The sequence below is a fragment of the Citrus sinensis genome, chromosome 2, assembly GCF_022201045.2.
Source record: "Citrus sinensis cultivar Valencia sweet orange chromosome 2, DVS_A1.0, whole genome shotgun sequence".
Taxonomy (NCBI): Eukaryota; Viridiplantae; Streptophyta; class Magnoliopsida; order Sapindales; family Rutaceae; genus Citrus; species Citrus sinensis.
The window spans coordinates 24,878,492-24,897,514 of NC_068557.1; the positions used below are offsets into that span (position 1 = coordinate 24,878,492).

The 19,023-nt window shown below is 34.2% G+C and overlaps 2 protein-coding genes across 2 annotated transcripts; one reads left to right on the forward strand and one right to left on the reverse strand.

The window, feature by feature from the left end:
* Positions 1-542: 542 nt before the first annotated feature.
* Positions 543-5,070, forward strand: LOC102627408 (uncharacterized). The gene is made up of 9 exons (XM_006468757.4): positions 543-938; positions 1,411-1,586; positions 2,095-2,273; positions 2,771-3,055; positions 3,142-3,200; positions 3,303-3,339; positions 3,486-3,557; positions 4,004-4,325; positions 4,463-5,070. The coding sequence occupies exons 1-9, from the start codon at positions 812-814 to the stop codon at positions 4,871-4,873; spliced, it is 1,668 nt and encodes a 555-aa protein (XP_006468820.1). The 5' UTR covers positions 543-811; the 3' UTR covers positions 4,874-5,070.
* Positions 5,071-5,744: 674 nt separating this feature from the next.
* On the reverse strand, positions 5,745-6,650 carry LOC107175643 (putative fasciclin-like arabinogalactan protein 20). Its single transcript, XM_015527256.2, has one exon. The coding sequence runs from the start codon at positions 6,648-6,650 to the stop codon at positions 5,745-5,747; it is 906 nt and encodes a 301-aa protein (XP_015382742.2).
* Between the last annotated feature and the right edge of the window lie 12,373 nt (positions 6,651-19,023).

Sequence of the window (19,023 nt, forward strand, 5' to 3'; positions counted from 1 at the left end):
ATAATTACACTTATCTAAAAATCTTAACCTCCAGCAACACTAAACTTATCACCCAATTTAGTTGATATTATCCACTAAGACAATAACCTCTATCATATATAATTTATTTATTCATTAATAGTTGTTTCAAATTAGTATTTAAAATACTTGACATAATTAATAAATAGGGCCTATGCATATTTATCTAAATTGGATATGATACACCAATTTAAATTGTCACTCTTATTTAAAATAACCAGAGGAGATTTATAGAATTGATCATTAACCATTACAATATTAAGTGTATGCAATATGGAACTTAACACTGAATTATGTTTCAATCATTTCAAAATTAGGGACCTATTTGATACCAAATGAAAAAGTGTTGGGGCATTACTTGAGAAATCAAGAAAACTCAGGATACAAATACTATTATTCTATTCATCCACGAACGAGGGTAATTTAGACCAAAGGGTAAAGTAAGAAGTGAGAGAAAAAGCAAAAGCAGTATGAGACAAAATAACAAAAAGTGCGACGCTGCTTATAAGAAGCAGTAGCAGAGTAAGCGCTTTAGCATGTGCTTTTGCTTAGGCTGATGTTTAGCTTAATTCTCTCATTAAAACACACCCGCCTTTTTAGTTAGCTCCTCTTCATGTGACTCTTATCTTTCTACTTTGACAAAATCACAATAAATGCTATCTGATTTACTTTGTTTTGTTTTTGGCTCTCCTGATTTGTTACCGAGTAAAAAAGATCCATTCTTGATAATGGACCGAATTCATTTGGGGTCTCTGTCGTAAGAAAAATATCATTTCGCAGAGACGAGTGGCGAATGAAGATGGCATTTTTAACTGGGAAGGCTTCATTTTTTGTTCTTGTTCTTGTTTTGGTTTCTTTGAGGTCGATTTCAGCTCTTTCACAAGATGGGTCTGGCAGGGATGCCCTCAAGTTAATTTTAGGTTCGTATTTCAACTTGTTTCACAACTTGATATCGATATTGATAATTAGTATCTGGGTTTTTGTTTGAGTTTAGTAATGTGTTTTGAGTTTTGTAATCTTTGTATTCTTGATAATCTTTTATTTTATTTTATTTTTTTTGGTGTGTCAAGAAATGTGAATTTTAGAGCTCAACTCAGGTGATCAGTTGGTTTAGGCACACTACACTGATCACGTGTTTTTATTGTTTCTGTTTTGTCTTTTATAGACAAGGGACGAATAAAACTTCTTGTTGTTTTCCTTAAACAGCTCAGTTTATTTGTTTTGATAACAATGTCGAAATGCTTACTGTGGCCAAGATTAGATGCTTTTATTACATAGCAGAGATTAAAAATCTCATCTTTGTTTGGTTATGTGTGCTTTGTTTAGCGTGTTACAGTATTCAGTGTATTTGTAACGGTTGATTTTATTGTATTATGCTTGTTGCGTATACAGGAGAGCATAATTTGGGACCCTTGAAAAATGGGATCAATGAGGATGCCGTAGCGCCAGGGCCAGAAATGCTGGAGCCACTACTGTTAGCGTCAAACAGGACTAAGAGGCCTGACATACTTAACCACTTCAGGAGTTATCAAGGCGGTTGGGATATCACGAATAAACATTACTGGGCTGTGAGTCCTGCAATTTGTATCTTATCTTGCAGTAGAGATTTGATTGGTCTGTTGAAGTTTGTGATTGCTTGAGCATTATTATATTTATGCCTATTGGTAACTGTGATATTTCTGTTCATTTGGTGCATGATCATTTGTTTCTAGGCACCTAATGGTTCTCGGGATTTTGAGTTAAAAGGACAATAAGTTTTGAATTTATTTGAAATGCAATCTACCCTGTCTATAAGTTACTCTGCTGGAATGCTGCTTAACGTAGTTTGGTTGGATAGTCAGTTTGAAATTTTCCAAACTATAATCATATTTTAATTACTTTAGACAGTCATGAAGAGTTTGGTTCCCCAAGATCCAATAAGATCATGGAAAAAGTATTAACTTGTTAAAGAGTGTGTATTTCCAGTGTTTGGTTGTTCTAGCAGACATATTTTACTTGTGATCACTTTGTAGAGATCTGAAATGTGCAAAATATTTAACATTAATGTACCTAATCTTTTCATCATTGTGCATGCAGTCTGTTGGATTTACAGGTGCTTCTGCTTTCATTCTGGCTGTCATCTGGTTTATTTCATTTGGCTTGGTTCTCGTGGCACATCATTGCTGTGGATGGAGAATAAACATTAAAGGCAAAGAATCAGCCAGCTCACAAAGGATTTGTTTAATCTTGCTTATTGTGTTCACCTGTGCTGCAGCGTAAACATCTCAACTTCAGTATTTTAATCACTTGCATAATAAACCTTGTAAATGAAGTTCTTTTTGTTCTAGTTGTTCAGAAAGATGTGACTTTTCCATTCTATAATCAGTTGGTCAACAATATGATGTCAATATACACATTTAAGTGTGTTAGAAAGTGGACCAATTATACTTTTTTTTACATCCTTGCACATTTTAACCTCAGAAAGCCCCTTGAACCCCTCTTGATTATTGAAACATTCTGTTGGAGCTGTCTACAAATTATGAGTGAAATTTTATTTTAGTATTTTGCACTGTAAGAAATATTATAAAATTTTCAATCCATCATATCTGAAGAATCTGTAGCTTTGTCTCAAGTAATTGACATCTATGCTATCCCAGCAGATGCTTTTCATGCTTGATTTTCCTAATTCTTTTTAATGTGATAACTCATTTCTTCTCTGTAGTGGTATCCTTTTTCATCTCGCCCACTGATATCGTATCTTTTTATCATGCAGGATTGGATGTATTCTTCTTTCTGTTGGACAGGATGAATTTCATGGTGGAGTTATGCATACTCTGAAATATGTTGTGAACCAATCAGACTACACTGTGAAAACCCTGAGAAATGTCACAGAGTATCTTTCCCTTGCAAAGACTATTAATGTGGCCCAGGTTTTCCTTCCTTCTGATGTCATGGATGATATAGATAAGTTAAATCGGGATCTTAGTACAGCAGCCAATACTCTGGCAGAGAAGACAAGTGAAAATTCTGCTAAAATAAGAAAAGTCTTCAATGCTGTGTATGTATTCCTAAACCTTGTGTATTTATTTCTAGATCTGAATCTGTATAAACTGGTGATTTTAATTGGTCAATTTGTTGTTGCAGGCGATCTGCATTGATAACTGTGGCAGCTTTGATGCTTCTTCTGTCTATCATTGGTCTTTGTATGTATTGTTTAAAAGTTTTACTTGATCGATCTCATGAATTTAATTTTCTCATTGAGTTGATCATGCCTGATTGAAAATCATTGATTTTTTTTTTGGCAGTCTTGTCTATCCTCAGGCACAAACATGCAATTCATATGTGAGTTTTCTCTTTTCTCGCCGTTTTCATGTGATTGATGTGTTCAATTATGATGATGATATTCTTCTTCAATCGATAATAGTTCTGTTCATTTGCTGAATGCTTTTCCTATCTCGAACTAATGTTGCCAACATATGTCATTGCAGATTCATTTTGAGTGGATGGTTACTAGTGGCAATTACATTCATTCTATGTGGAGTATTTGTAATTCTTAACAAGTAAGTATCAGATGTCATTTGATATATCTCCACCATGTTTTTGTACAACATTTGTTCATATGTAATGAATAACTAATATATAATGAGCTATCATCTTTCTGAATTCCATTTACATGCAATGCTTGGTACATCGTCAAAGCCTAAGATATGGCTCATTACGAATATCTTTTTGTCTAGTTCTATGCAGAGTTAGTTCCTTGTTTGTTTTTCCTCTCTTATTACCAACCATGCCATGTAATTCATCCTAAACTATTGACTTTTAAATATGCATAATTTTAGTTGAAGGATCTCTACTTCTATTTGAGCAATTGAAAATTATTTCATTTTTTGGTGACAACTGGAAATTCTGAGGTTTTTAGCATGAAGGTTTTCTCATCTTTATGATCCAGTAGTGGTGTACCCAAAATCCCATTACCTGACAGAATATGATTTCTTTTGTATTATAGTGCAATCTCAGACACCTGCATGGCCATGGACGAATGGGTAGATCATCCTCATGCGGAGACCGCTCTTAGCAACATCCTTCCATGTGTTGACCAGAGAACCACAAACAAATCGCTGATCCAGAGTAAAGAAGTCATCACTGACATTGTAAATGTTGTCAACCAATTTGTTTACAACATCGCCAATGCAAATCCATCTCAGGATTACATTTATTATTACAATCAGACTGGACCTGTGATGCCTCCCTTGTGTTACCCATATGACTCTCAGCTACAAGATCGCCAGTGTGGGTCGTATGAAGTGTCGATAGCAAATGCTTCTAAGGTATTATCATCTGTTCTTTTTATTTTGAATGCCTTTTTTTCCCCTTTTTTTCCTTTCATTTAGAATCTTTCAAATCAAGATTCTGCAAGATTATACAATATAAAATGTTGAAGTCTATATATCGTGATTGTCATCAGGTTTGGCAGAACTACACTTGTGAATTATCAACGTCTGGGTCATCAGCTTTTGGGCGATGCAACTCAGTGGGAAGGGTGACCCCATACTTTTACAAGGAGTTGGTTTCTGCGGTGACGGAGATTTATGCTCTTCAGCTTTACACCCCACGACTACTAAGTCTCCAAGATTGCAATTTTGTCCGTGATACATTCCAAAATATAACCTCGAATTACTGCCCTCCGCTGGAGCATTACCTGAAAATTGTAAATGCAGGATTGGGTATGATCTCGTTTGGAGTCTTGCTCTGTCTCCTTCTTTGGATACTCTATGCAAACCGCCCCCAAAGGGAGGAGGTGTTTGTAAACCTACCCTTACCAATAAAATGCATTAGTAGGAGTCAGAAGAACAGTGTTAATAGTAGCAACGCCTAACACTTCGAATGAAGTCTAGGCCTTGAAGTTGTAGAATTAATACAAAAAATAGGTTCATTTCTGAGTATTGTATTAGGGGAAGAAACCAAGATGGGGCGAAGCTCCATTTTGAGTTGGAAGCTAGTAGCCATTACTGAAGTGCTTTGATATATGTATGTATAGCAAATGGAAATTTGATTGTTGATTGGTTTTTGCTATTTCTTGCTATCATAAATTTTGCTTATCAGTACAATCCTTGTAGTCCTTCAATTTTCAAAACCCATTTTATTATTTAAAAGAAAGATTGATGTATGAACAGAAATATGCAGCAACTCCGATGCAGAAACAAGAACAATAATCTGATACTGGTTTAACCTGATGCACCAGCTTTTGCAAGCCAGTTATACGGTCCTCAGTTAAAAGATGTAATACGATTAGCACACATAATTTGCATTTAACATGAACAAGTTGATCTGAACAATTCAAATTTATTTGTTGGAGCGTTTAAACAAGCCATATCTAGACACTAATATGCATCTTCAGCTCAGAGTCGGAGCAGAGCCGAAGAATGATATGACGAAACACATTTTAACCATGAGATCAGTTTCTATTCATGATCAACTCATTTGTGCTGGTAAATGCGAGAATCAGGCTATACTGAACACTGCTACAGAGATAACAAAATTGGAAAGTGATGAAAGATATACAGTCGATTTCAGCAGAACAAACGGTTTCTCTGTTTCTCACAAACATTCGCATCAAGATGTATCAAATTGGAAATCCAAATCTACACAACACCAAAGACCTCAAACATCAGAATCCAACATTTACACTAGAAATGCCCAAAAGCACGAGAATCAAAATCTTATCATCAAGAGATCTTCATAAGGCCTCAAAATTCACTACGATCAGGAGCAATCTCCCCACCCATCTGAGAAGAAGATTCTGTCGCCTCTTTCGTCGTCGCCGGCACCGCAAGAACCTCATGAATGCCATGAACAACAAGCCAGTCACTGTAATACAAATTCGGCGAACTAATCACAACTCCATTGAGCATCAAAAGATCATCGTCACCATCAGATCTCGTGACATTGATCTTAAACCCGTTCAAGAAAGTCTTCAACGCATCCCCATCATCAAAACCAACCAAATCACTCCACGAAATCTTGCAAGGCACGGTGTGCCTCAAAAGCAATGACGAGTACTCGCTCACATTCCCCACATAATCCATCATCACACCATCAAAAGGAGCAAAAACAGTTAATTCAGCAATCCCACTCCTGTCACTAAACCCTAACAACTGCAACTCAAGAAATGAACCCATTAGAGAGTAACCTTTAGATCTCAATACCCCACTGGCTTCCTCGAAAGCATTCACTGAGTCATTAAACGAGAACCCACATGGAGAAATCGCATCTTGATCAGTCTTGAAAGGAGAATCAGAAACGCCATAACCCGGATTGAAAAACTCATTAATCCCGTAGATGACCAACAACCCATCATTGTAAATGGGCTTGTGAGTGAGATTGACGCCTTTAAGTGAGACGTTACAGTCGGAGGGGAATGAGGTGATGACGAGGGAGTGACTGGGGGAGAGAGTGGGGATCTTGGAGTTGCAGGGTAGCTTTTTGAGTGAATAGAGAGGGAGAGAGAGGGGAGAGAAGTGGAATTCGAGGAGGGAAAGCGAGGGCTGGCCGGAGGAAGCAAAGGCGGAGTCGGAGGGGGAGAAGATGGTGAGAAACGGCGAGCGGTGTGCGCGAGTCAGGGTTTTGGAGACAAGTTGGAGAGTGAGGGACATCGAGAGGTAGCCGGAGTTTGACAGGATGTCGGCCGCGCGGTGGACGGTGGAGGAGGAGGTGGTGTGAGAGGAGGAGAGAGAGAGGAGAGAGAGAAGGATTAAAGAGATGAGGAGCGGTATGGTGATCGCCATTGATGAAGTTTTGGAGATGCTCGTTTCTGTTTTTCTGTTAATTTGGAGGAGTGATGGTGACTCAGCGGGTGTTGTTTGTTGTTATGCGAGGGCAGTCGGTTGCTTTTGGCGGGAAAGGGAGTGGCACGTGGCGAGCTGGAGTGGGATTGGTTGATGCCGTTGGGGTTGAGAGTTGGCTGGGCTGGTCTGTTAGGCGGATTTATGGAATGACGGAAATGTCCTCGCTTTCTTTTACTCATCACATGATTTTTTTTTTCTTTTTTCGTCCTCGTTTTGAAGGATTATATTTGAATAAAAGTTCAAACCAAGAGAAAATTCCGATCCGTACTTATTCATTAACTAAAGCATACATTAAATTTTTTAATTTTTTTTTCTTTTTGAACTTTCATTTGATTCATGGTAATTAAAACATGATCTACAATATTATGTGATATGAGTCACAATATGTGATTCAAAATATTTATTTTTTTTAAAAAAAATATATAACTAAACTCCATACCTATCAAAATGATTGAGTCATGGAGGTCTTTCCAAGAAATATGAAGCGTCCATGACCATCCATCCATGAGGGCATAAAATGGGCACTTAGAAAAAGACTAGCAATGAATTCGATCGAGAAGTTCAAAAGTAGTATTCTTAGTGCTGCTAACTTAGTTTTGTGTCATTAACTACATTCAATAATATTACTCCACTTAATCAATTGACATTCACGATAAGCTGCTAACTCAGGCATTCAAAAAATGTATAAATCTAAAGAGCCCCCAAATCTTTGTCCTATAAATATGTGTGTACAAATCAGTAGATGAACAAACCTAATTAATCAAATTGAGGTACAATTAATCAATTCGATAGACAACAATATAACACGTTTAATTAGTTTCTCTTGGAGTAACATAATAACATTCGTTCATTCAGCGACAGTATGGGCGGCTAAGTTCGTTCGGAAAATAGTAAGTTGGGTTTGGACAATGCTACGCTAAGTTTTTGCAAAGATGGTGAAGCTTGTTGGGGATTTGGGCTCTGCTGTCATTTCATATATATATGGAGATGACCAATTAAGAGGATTCAAGAGCCACTCACTTGCAATACCAGTTTAATTAGGGTTCAAATGAAACCTTTAATTTCCTCATCTCTAGCAGTAATTGTTACATACATATTCAGGATTAATTTCTATGCTATTGTTACGTACGTACTAAGGAAGCCATGCAAAATTTAATTTGACACATTGTATGAATATTATTTTTAAGGGAATTGCTAAGTTACTGCTCTTACGAGATCTGCCTTTGAAAATAATGTAAAAAGTAGTAATAGGTTATGGGATCCGTATGTGTTTTATTGAGGGCAGTAATTTAATGAGATCCTATTTTTAATATCCTCATCTGTTGGCTCTTTAGTTATTATAGTTTTTAGACTGTGTTTGTCGAAATATAATTAAATTCATTCTAATTAAGGATCCTTTTAATAATTATAGATGCATATATCAATTCAGATTTTGTTGCATTAACATATATTACTGACGATTGAACTAATTAATCAAAAAGATGATATAATCATACAAATTTATTCTGAGATATACCTGAATCAATTGTAAATTCAAAGAGAATGCACTTCTCCAATTGCCCTTGCACATTAATTATGATCATCAATATGACTCCATATATATACAGTACATAAAATCATCTTGCACCGGACCATGATCGAAATTATTGTTAAGTATGCGAATAGATTAATCTCTCTCTGGTGAACTTGCTACTGATGATATATTATAATTAAATCAATAAATTAAAGAGGGGTTGGGGTCCTTTTATTCTTCCATTTTATTTGTAATGCTTTCATTTCATAATATACACATAGATTTGTTACACCTTATATTTTCATGCTTCCGGCGCCGCCTTTAGATTATACATCAAGTGCATTCATATGATAATAAATTCACTTAAAGGTTGAAATTTATTAATTAATTTTTTTAAACTTAATTTAATTAAGCTCCCAATTATTGAATAATTAAATTAACCATTATATTGATGTTTTGTTAGGGGCGGGGCTACATAAGACTAGAGGGCGCCATGGTCCCTGTAGAATTTTAAAAAATTTTAGGGTTATAAATAAAATATGAAAAGTTAGTGCAAAATGTCCATATTAGCCCCTGCACAATTAATGTATAAAGTTTATATATTAGATAATATTATAATTTTACTATTAAGACCACTAATAATAACATTAAAATAGTAAGAAACAAATCAGCTAAGCTAACTAAAGGCCATTAAATCACTAATATATAAAACATAAAAATTAGAAGTTTAAATTTGGTCCTTGTAGAATTTTCTCCAGAGTCCCGGCCCGTAAGTTTTGTAGTACATTATCTCGTGTATCCAACTTAGCCGTTCATTGTTTTTTCATTATTTAATGGCTCTTAATTAAATTAATTGCATAAACTCGAAGGACATTATACCATACATGGAACTCGAATACTCGATTGTTCATTGTTGGGTGGGAATAGGGATACAACAAGACCAAAATTGTAGAGCTCTTTTGGAAATCTATGAGTCAATAAATGCATTGATGCATGAATCTGTCACTTAAAATTTCAAGATAAATGTTTAACTTACGGATAAATCATTAATAAAAAGCGCTTAGCGTATCAAAATATAAGAGGGTCGATGAGTTGCAATTTGTAAGCCATTCAAAATTAATCTGCAAATATGAGGAGGTTCGTTTGGGAATGTCTATGGTTTGTGGCTCAAGTGATGCTTTCTCTTCTGTTTATGTAGCATAAAGAGATGGCTATTGAAAAAATGAAAAAAAGTTTGAATCTCCCATGCTTTACTGCGTTCAATTTGTACACAGTTAAATAAGAGGATCTCTCCTCTTAATTAATTAATTTGTTGCTTAGTCTATATGTTTGAGTAGTTCAATTCGTGTGTAGAATTCACGTGAATAATGAAATGAGAGTGAGCTTCCATATTTGTTTTGTGTTAATCATAAGTCCTTATAGCTTACCTTTATTTATTTATTTTTTAAAAATTATTGAAAACGATTTAGCACATTACTGTAGCACATAATCATATGTAGCAACTATCAATGATTATATATATGGTAATTAACTTATACGATACTCGAAATTGGCTGATCAACAATAGATTATATTTATTTTAACAGTACGTGAAAAGTTAGTTTCTGATGCGACCATGCAATTGCAAATAAATTAATGGGATGTTGTCGTGGAATTAAAAAATTTGAAGATGTCTAAGAAATAACACAGAGATAATGAAACGTTGGTTTATGAGATTGTCTTATTTATTCTGATGAATCATGCAACGCTGGTTTTGAAGGGAAAAGATTACGCTTCATGTTTTTAAGAATATAAGTTAAAATATTAAATATCAATACCATCTCATTCTCACCATTTTACAGTTTTCAAATAGGTGATTATAGGGAACGATTGTGTATTTTAGGAAAAAAATTTTCTTTTAATCATTTGGATCAAATTTGACCCGTCATCAACCTAAACATCTGGGATGCACCATATATGGCCAAACAATCTCTGCAGATCCTGTCAAATTTCATCATACCCAAATTGTCTCGTCTAAGCGTCAATTAATCATTATCTATTTTTATTTTTTTAATTAGAGGGTCACAATGAGCCATATCTCTCATTAAATGCGTAAAGTTAAGATAAAACAAAATCTTAAAACAATACAAAGACAATATGAAAGCACGACACAGAGTCACACACTAACAAAAACAATAATTTAGAAAACTATCTGCCTCCCGATAAAGAAAAACCTTACTCTCCTAAAGGGAGGAATCCCATCAAGTGAAGTGAGTATATTAATTGTAAGAGTAACTCGAAAGTTCATTTGGGAGAGCAACAGACGACGGTTTAACTATCTATTGCGAATGGACCGATGGGGATGAAGGGAAGGCTTGAGAAGGAGTTGGACCGCCAGCATGGAATCAGACTCTGACCAAAATTTGAACCAACCCCTATCAAAAGCGTTATCAATAATTAGAATGACAGCCATTACTTCAGCAAAGAAAGCTGTATTGTGTCCTAATGGAGTACCAAAACCACCAACAAATCCCCCTGAAGAATCTCTAAAAACAGTAACCACAAGCAGCTAAACCCGAATTGCTCCCAGAGAGGCCATCCGAATTAGCGACGATCCAGCCATATGAAGAAGTGGCGTCCATGTCAAAATAATAGATTTGGGAGCTTTACCAAGTAGACCAGCAACTCCAAGTTGGCGCAAAAGATCCCTATCTTTGCCGAAAACACCTGAGCACAAGAAACCAAAGATAAGTTAAATAGCCGAGGACTGAACGGGTTATCAAGATTGCATCGCCAAAAAATAGAATTGAGTAATTCGTATGCAAAGAGGTTTCAAACTTTTTGGCAAGCCACTGGCCAAATAGAATTTAAAAATGAGCAATTAAGGCACACAAGATCAGCACGATCGAGGAAAGAAGGACCGTCACAAAGGCTGCAACATCAAACCATCGTAATTCTCTCTCAATCTCAGATTGTCATTGTTGGGTAGCCCGTTCTGGATATTGACGGATGCAGCTTCAAGAAATTTTAGAACTTGAAGAGCCGGTACTACTAAATTGAGCTTAGGCTATTACCTATAAATGCAAGAGGGTGATTAGCAATTTTGTAGGCAGCTCAAACTAGATATTAAAATAATTAAGCAGCAAAAATATGGAGCTGGCAAATGAAAGGAAGATATTAAAATAATTAGAAATTTTGAAGGAGGAGCATCGTAATTTGCCATGTTCAAGAAGGTGATCGAATTGCTTTAAACTGTTGTGAAGATGAAATGAAATGAAGTTATAAGGCTGTTGTTACGCAGTTAATTGCTGTCTAGTAATTAGTAGACTGTATGCATGTTTTTTATTGAAGTATATTAATAATGGAATGAAATTCTGATCTTTATTTACTATTTTGTGTTGATCACTTAACTTTTATATACGACGTGTTCCTGTAATGCTGGTAAAGCAGACAAATGAACGTAAGATACACATAATTAGAAGACTTAATTAGATAATGGAACTAAGTAAGATACAAATAATTAGAAGACTTAAACAACAGAAATAAGTAACAATAAGATACTGATAATTATAAGACTTAAACAACAGCGGAACTAAAGAAGAATTTGCTATTAAGGATGAATGTATCTATCTTTAAGCGAACTGTTAATTGTAGACTTGTAGTGACAAATCTCCTAAATTTATTCAGAGGATTTTCACTACTTTAATTCATCTCAGGTTTTGGAGAAAAGTGCAAGTATGCAGGGGCGTAGCTTAGCATAGGACCTGCCCCAGCTGGTTTTTAAATTTGTTTTTTATGGTTATCTTTAAAATATATATTTTATTTGTTATTTGTAAAAATGTCCTAGGTGAACTGCGAAATTCTAAAAGTGTCACATGTACTTTTAAAAAAAATTTCATGATGCCCTTAACTTAAATGTCTAATTCTAAATAATTTGATTAGCTATTATAATTTCATGAAAATTAATAAAGACAACAAGAGAACCGCCTTTATCAAATGAAATGCATTAAAAAAATCAATTAAAACAAATAAAATCTAAACTTTACTCTTTTCTTTCTTCTCTTCCATAGAATAAAATGTGGACTCCATAGCAGATTAGGTGATTAGCAGTGCGCGTCACCGTGTGCGTGGATTTCTTCTCACTTTTCTTCATTTGTATGGTATGATATTTTAAAATTGTAAGTTTATTAATTCCTATTTTTTATTATTTCATTTTTTTATTTTAAAATCCCTAATTTATTATATACTCATGTTTGATTTTTGTGTTGCCATATATGAATATTTTTGCCATTATTAAAAGATTTAAGAACAAATTAAGTGATTAAGATCGATACATTGTACACTAAATTTGTAATCAAGATCCATATATTTTGTCTAACTCTGTAAACTGTAATTTTCATGTATATTCTTTTTATTTATGCTGAAAATTTTCTTTGAACAATAAATATCATAATTTTCTTTGAACAATAAATATCATACTTATTCAATAAATATATTTCTTTGAACAATCATGGATAAATATTTAAGAAAGAATTCAGCAATTGCAACCTCATTAGGAAAAATGAGTGGCAATTCACAAGAAAAAGTCAGACTTAATTTGCATGATCTTCCAAGGGATCCCGATTTACAAACGGCAATTTCAAAGTTAGATCCTAATATTCAAGACGAAGTTTGGAGAGCATACTTGCAAACGGGTCCTTTTCAAGCTCAGAGCCATGATTTTCCTACTAGGTCGTTAGGAGAAAAGTCACGATGTTTTGTCTGGAGTTGGCTCAATAATTATCCTAATTGGTTAGAATAGAGCATGGTAAAGGATGCAGCTTTTTGTTTTTACTATTATGTTTTTTAGAGAAGAAAATAGTAGTCAAGGGGGTAGTCCATGCTTTACCGATGAAGGGTTTAGAAATTGGAAGAAAAAAGAAATGTTGGGACAATATGTTGGTGGTATAAATAGTGCTCATAACATAGCGAGGCGTCATTGTGAATCGTTGATCAATCAGAAGGCACATGTTGCTACATTTTTCTTTAACCATTCTAAAAAAATTCAAAGGGAGTATTGAGTTTGTTTAATTGTTGTAATTGATTGCATTCGATTTCTTTTGAGACAATGTCATGCATGCCCTGGTAATAATAAATCTCAAAGTTCAAACAATAGAGGAAACTTTCTTGAGCTTCTATGATTTCTTGTTGATCGCAATGAGGAAATTAAAAGTGTTATTTTCAACAATGCTCTAGCAAATCTCCAAATGACATCCCTTGATATTCAGCAACAAATTGTAAATGTTTGTTCAGATGAAACCTCTAGAGCTATCATTCAAGAAATTAGTGACTCTTTATTTTCTGCTATGATTTATGAGGCTGGTGACATATCCACAAAAGAGCAAATGGCAATTATGTTGCGTTACGTGGATAAAACAAGACATGTAGTTGAGTGTTTTATTGGTACTGAACATGTTATTGATACCAAAGCTATCTCTCTTAAACCATCACTTGACACACTATTTGCTAGACATGGATTAAGCATGTCTAGGTTGCATGGGCAAGGATATGGTGGAGCTAGTAACATGCAAGGCGAACTTAATGGCTTGAAACTACTCATTCTGAAAGAGAATAAATTTGCTTATTAAATTCATTGTTTTGCCCATCAATTATAGTTGGCCCTTGTTTCTATGGCAAAAAAGCACCAACAAGTTAACGATCTATTCAATTTAGTTGCTAAAGTTATTAACATTAATGCAGCATCATCTAAGCGATCTGATATTTTTAGAGAGAAGTATTGATAACTCTAAGAAATGAGAGTTATCATAGCACTTTTAGACTTAAATTAATATTACTTAGAGAGTAAATGATGTGTTTCTATTGTATTTTTATTACATTTTGCATAAATATTCATTTTAGTTTAGTCTTAATGAGTTTTGTTTAATTTAAAGTAATTCGTGCTTAAATTGTGTGCATAATTGTAGGTTTCCAGAAGCTTATAATTCATGGAAGGAATATTGATGCAATAGGCTTGCAAAAATAAGGAAAGAACATGGCTACAAAAGAGTTGAAACAAATCTGGAACAATGCAATTGCTGTAGATATTGTTGTAGCAACCATTGCTGTAGTCGTTGCTGTAGCAATCCTGGAACAACGACAGAGAAAATTTCATGCGGAATACCTGCAGAATTGCGATCTGCAGTTTTTTAATCTGACTTATGTGCGCCCTAGGCTTCTGTTTACCCTAATTTCAACTATAAAAGAAGCACATATCATAAGGATTAGGGAAAGCCATCACCCAAGGAGAAAAACACAAAGAAACAAAAGAAAAATAAGATTCAAGAGAGAGATTAAGGGCTGCACAAGAGGAGAATTTGCATAAATCAATTGGGACCTCAATCCTTCTTATTCTTCTCTTGTTTTCTCGTTTTCTATTTATTTATGGGGATGTGTTTCATGTCTGAAACTTTGTTCTTTATTTTTTTTTATAAACCATGAACTAAATTTATTTGTAGTTGAGTGATAAATAATCTTGATGGTTTATTGACTAGAAATATGTGTTGTTACATGTTTGCTGTAGCAGTTTATTTTGATAGTATTTATTTTATTCGTTATTTTGGTTGATCGCCCATTTAATGATACTAGCTAATGAAGAGCCGCAAAATGACCTATCTTAATGGAACATATCAGAACAATACTTGATCTTAAATTGAGTTTCCCAAATTGAGTTTTACTTGAGTCCCAAAAGGGCCATGCTTGATTTAAGATTAGTGATGAACTAGATGTTGTGCAAATTTTAATGTATTCGCAAGCGCACGAATCTATTGTAGTATAGACCAATGGTGACGAGTGTCGATCCCACGAGCAGGTGGATTTTAATTATATGTAGAATTAATTTTGTAAATGGGTGGTTAGAATTGTGGTGGAAGTGATTTAAATTATCCTAAAATTGGAATTGAAATGACAATAATAAATTCTAAAATTGAAATTGCAATGGCGAGAATAACTTGAAGATAATTCTATTGAAATGACGTACTTGGGTATTCGGATCCGTATCAACATGCATCATGGGCTAAATAATCTGTATTAATGCCAATTAAATCATGAGGGGGGAATCCACACCTCATGAACCACGCTCTAATCAATATGGTGCTAAGGGCTTATCGTGCCAAATAATAATAACCTTGTACTAGAGGGCCGGTGAAACCAAGACGGTACTAGACAAGATTAGTATTATTTGTCGACGAGAAGTCAAAACATCCACAAAAACTAGAGGGGAAGAGAAAATAAATTTACCAAATTAAGCCCATGACACATGTTGGGACTTCACCTTCAACCCAAGCTTGAAAGAAAATTAGCCACTCATAATTGAACTAGGGGCAAAATGAAAATTTATTAAAATACAAAGAAAATACAAGATGGAGAGGGAATTACAGAAAACAGAGTCCAAAAATGGATTCAGAGCTATCAAATTAGGGGGGAGGCCCCCTTTTTATAGATACATGGAGTAAATTATGACCATCGGATTAAAAACAGTTTGGACGCTCAAGATTGCGCCACGTCATCAGTCAACAGTCCACAGTTTGACCACGCGGATGAACAGTAACACGGTTTTGACCTGGATGAACAGTAATGCGGTTTGGTTGAAAATAATCCTGTGTGATGCATGCACCGTACGCGAGATTTTTCGTCCACTGATATGCTGCCACGTCACCATCAACAGTACATAAGAATTTTAGTCCAACAGGATCGTGACACCTTATCAGTCAATGCCACATCATCGGTCAATGCCACGTATACGTGAATAGTACCGTACATGTGAATAGTGCCATTTTTCCTTTTATGCTCCTCCTAAGGTTTTCGACCGTCCTGAGTTCAAAAGTGATGTCCGTTTTGCCGTCTGATCTCTCCTTTATTGTGAAATGACTATAATGCCCCTAAAATACATAAATTACTTAATTAAAATAAAACACACGTAATTAAATCACAAGAATGTTAAAAACATAAAAGTAAAGGTTGTTAGTAAGACTTGAAATGTAAAATGATGGTTTTCTCCTTTATAAATATGCATTTTCTAACACTCAACACTAGACATAAGGATTCACCTTGTAGGGTAAATAGAACCTAAGCGTGTAATACTATATCTTATGTTGGCATAACAGCTGATCACTATTAGGTTGCATATAGATATAAGATATCCAACATGCGACGGCTGATGATACATAAAGATTCTGCCCAGTGCTATAGCAGATCTGCAGTAACCGAGCCAAACATTAAAAAAATAGTCAATACCATTAAGAGAGTTTATTCACTCAACTACTATATATTCCTATTAGTTTTATCCTTGAGTTTGACGTGATAATTTACTTTGTTACATTTTATTTATTGCATTTTTATTTTAATTAGTAAATTAGTTTCGTCAATTGTTTATCTTAATTTAGACACAAAATCTGCATTGTTAAGATTGTTGTAGCAAGTCTAATAATATCAATCCCTGTGGAGACGATCTTGAATACTCATCACTTTATTACTTGTTGTGTACACTTGCACATTGACACCAATAGCATTAGTATTTATACACCAACAAGTATGCTATTGTAGTTATTGAAGCACTTAAAAAGGGCGAGCTTGAAAGTGGACAAGGTATGAATCAAAAGATTACTTTAAAGCATTCTAGCGACACATAGCGGAGCTCACATTATAGTACATTAATAAACAATATTACCATGTTCTCATCCATAATTGATGTGCTTGAGATTATTGCAAATGATACATCAAATTTTGCGCAAACATTGGGAGCAAATTCAACCTTAAAGTTCATGCAAACATTTGATTTTGTGTTTACTATATAAATTGATGAAAAATATTCTTGGTTTTGCAAATGAATTGTCACAAGCAATACAAAGAAAAGATCAAGATGTTGTAAATTCCATGAAATTAGTTAGCATTTGCAAACTAGGTCTACAAAGGATGAAGGAACACGAATGGAATTCTTTACTTAGTCAAGTTTCTTCATTTTGTGAGAAGCATTTTATTAGTGTTACTATCATGGAAAATATGTTTCTAACTCCTGGAAGATTAAGGCGTAGAGCTCAAGAGATCACAAACATTCATCATTATCGCATTGACCTATATGATACTATTTTGGATATGCAACTTCAAGAGTTAAATAATCATTTTAATGAGGTAAACACCGAATTACTTATTTGCTTGGCTTGTTTATGTCGAAAAGATTCATTTGCAGTTTTCAATAAATAAAAGTTATTGTGCCTTGCTCAACTTTATCCAAAAGATTTTTCTCTAGTTGATCTCAAGGCACTAGATACTCAACTTGATGTTTACATAACATATATGCAGTCTAGTGTTGAGTTTTCAGGATTAAATGGGATTAGTGATCTTGCACAAAAAATGGTTGAGACTAACAAGCACAAGGTGTTTTCATTGGTCTATTTATTAGTCATGTTAAGTCCATTATTTATAGAGTTGGCATCTTATGGTAAGTTTAGTTAAATTGAAATTTTATTTATTGCATATCTTGTAATAAGGATTAATTTATTAATTCCCTATTTTAGTGAGATTCTAATTTATTAGGAATATTTGTTTCCTAATTTAATTAGATGTCTAATTTAGAAAGTCTATTAATGATAAGATTCTATAATTGGCGCAGGAGATATATTTAGAGTAAGAAGTTTGTTCAAACAGGAAGTTCATTAAATGTTCTAGATATTTCTTGGGAGATAAGGCAAGAAGATCATATTTATTCCTTATTTGGAAAGAATCCAAGTCTTTTAAGACTTGCTATTTTGATGAAACCCTAGTGCCTATATAAAGAGAGGTATTTTACAATTGAAGGCACACACAAGACATAGCATAAAGTAGAGAAGCAAATTTTGGCCTCCTTCCTAAAGAATCCAGATTTGACATATAATGTTGTGTTGTTTTATTTATTTATCTTCTTTTCATATCTATGGAGAGTCTATATGGACCTTGAATCACTAGACGTTGAAGAATTAAAGAATTGTTATTGATCACTTTGCGGAGTGCCTTGAGGATTGTGGATTAAGAGGGGTAGCAATTATTCAAGAGAAGCAGATTCAGTCTAAGGTTAAGTAAGCTGTATGGTGATAAACTGTAAGTGAGAGTCTTAAGTTTGGTAAAACCATAGGTTATAACATCTCAACTTAGTAGATTGCTTTTCATCTAGGCGTGGCCTCATGGATATAGGATTGATTAATTTGAATCACGTAAAAATTTTCGTGTCATTTATTTTCTGCAATTTATTGTGTTTTTAGAAAATTAATATTTTATGCAGATGAACAGTAACCGTGAACAATATTTCCAAAAATTAATTAAGTTGTTAATTTTTTGTTTTTAATTGCCTACATCTATTTATAATAGATTTAAATTCCTTTCAAGTCACATTAGCATTACTTTTACCAGTCGCCACTGCCATTGTTGAAAGAGTTTTTTCAACTATGAATTATGTGAAGAATCGACTATGAAGTCGAATGGGAGATGAATGGTTGAATAATAACCTAGTTGTGTACATTAAAAAAGATGTCTTTGATTGTATTAATAATAAACTATTTTACAACATTTTCAACACATGAAATTCCGCCGAAGAATTCTTGATTAGAACAATTGTAATAAGTAAATTTATTATTCATTTATATTATAGTTGTGATTTTATATACGGTTATCTAAATTTTC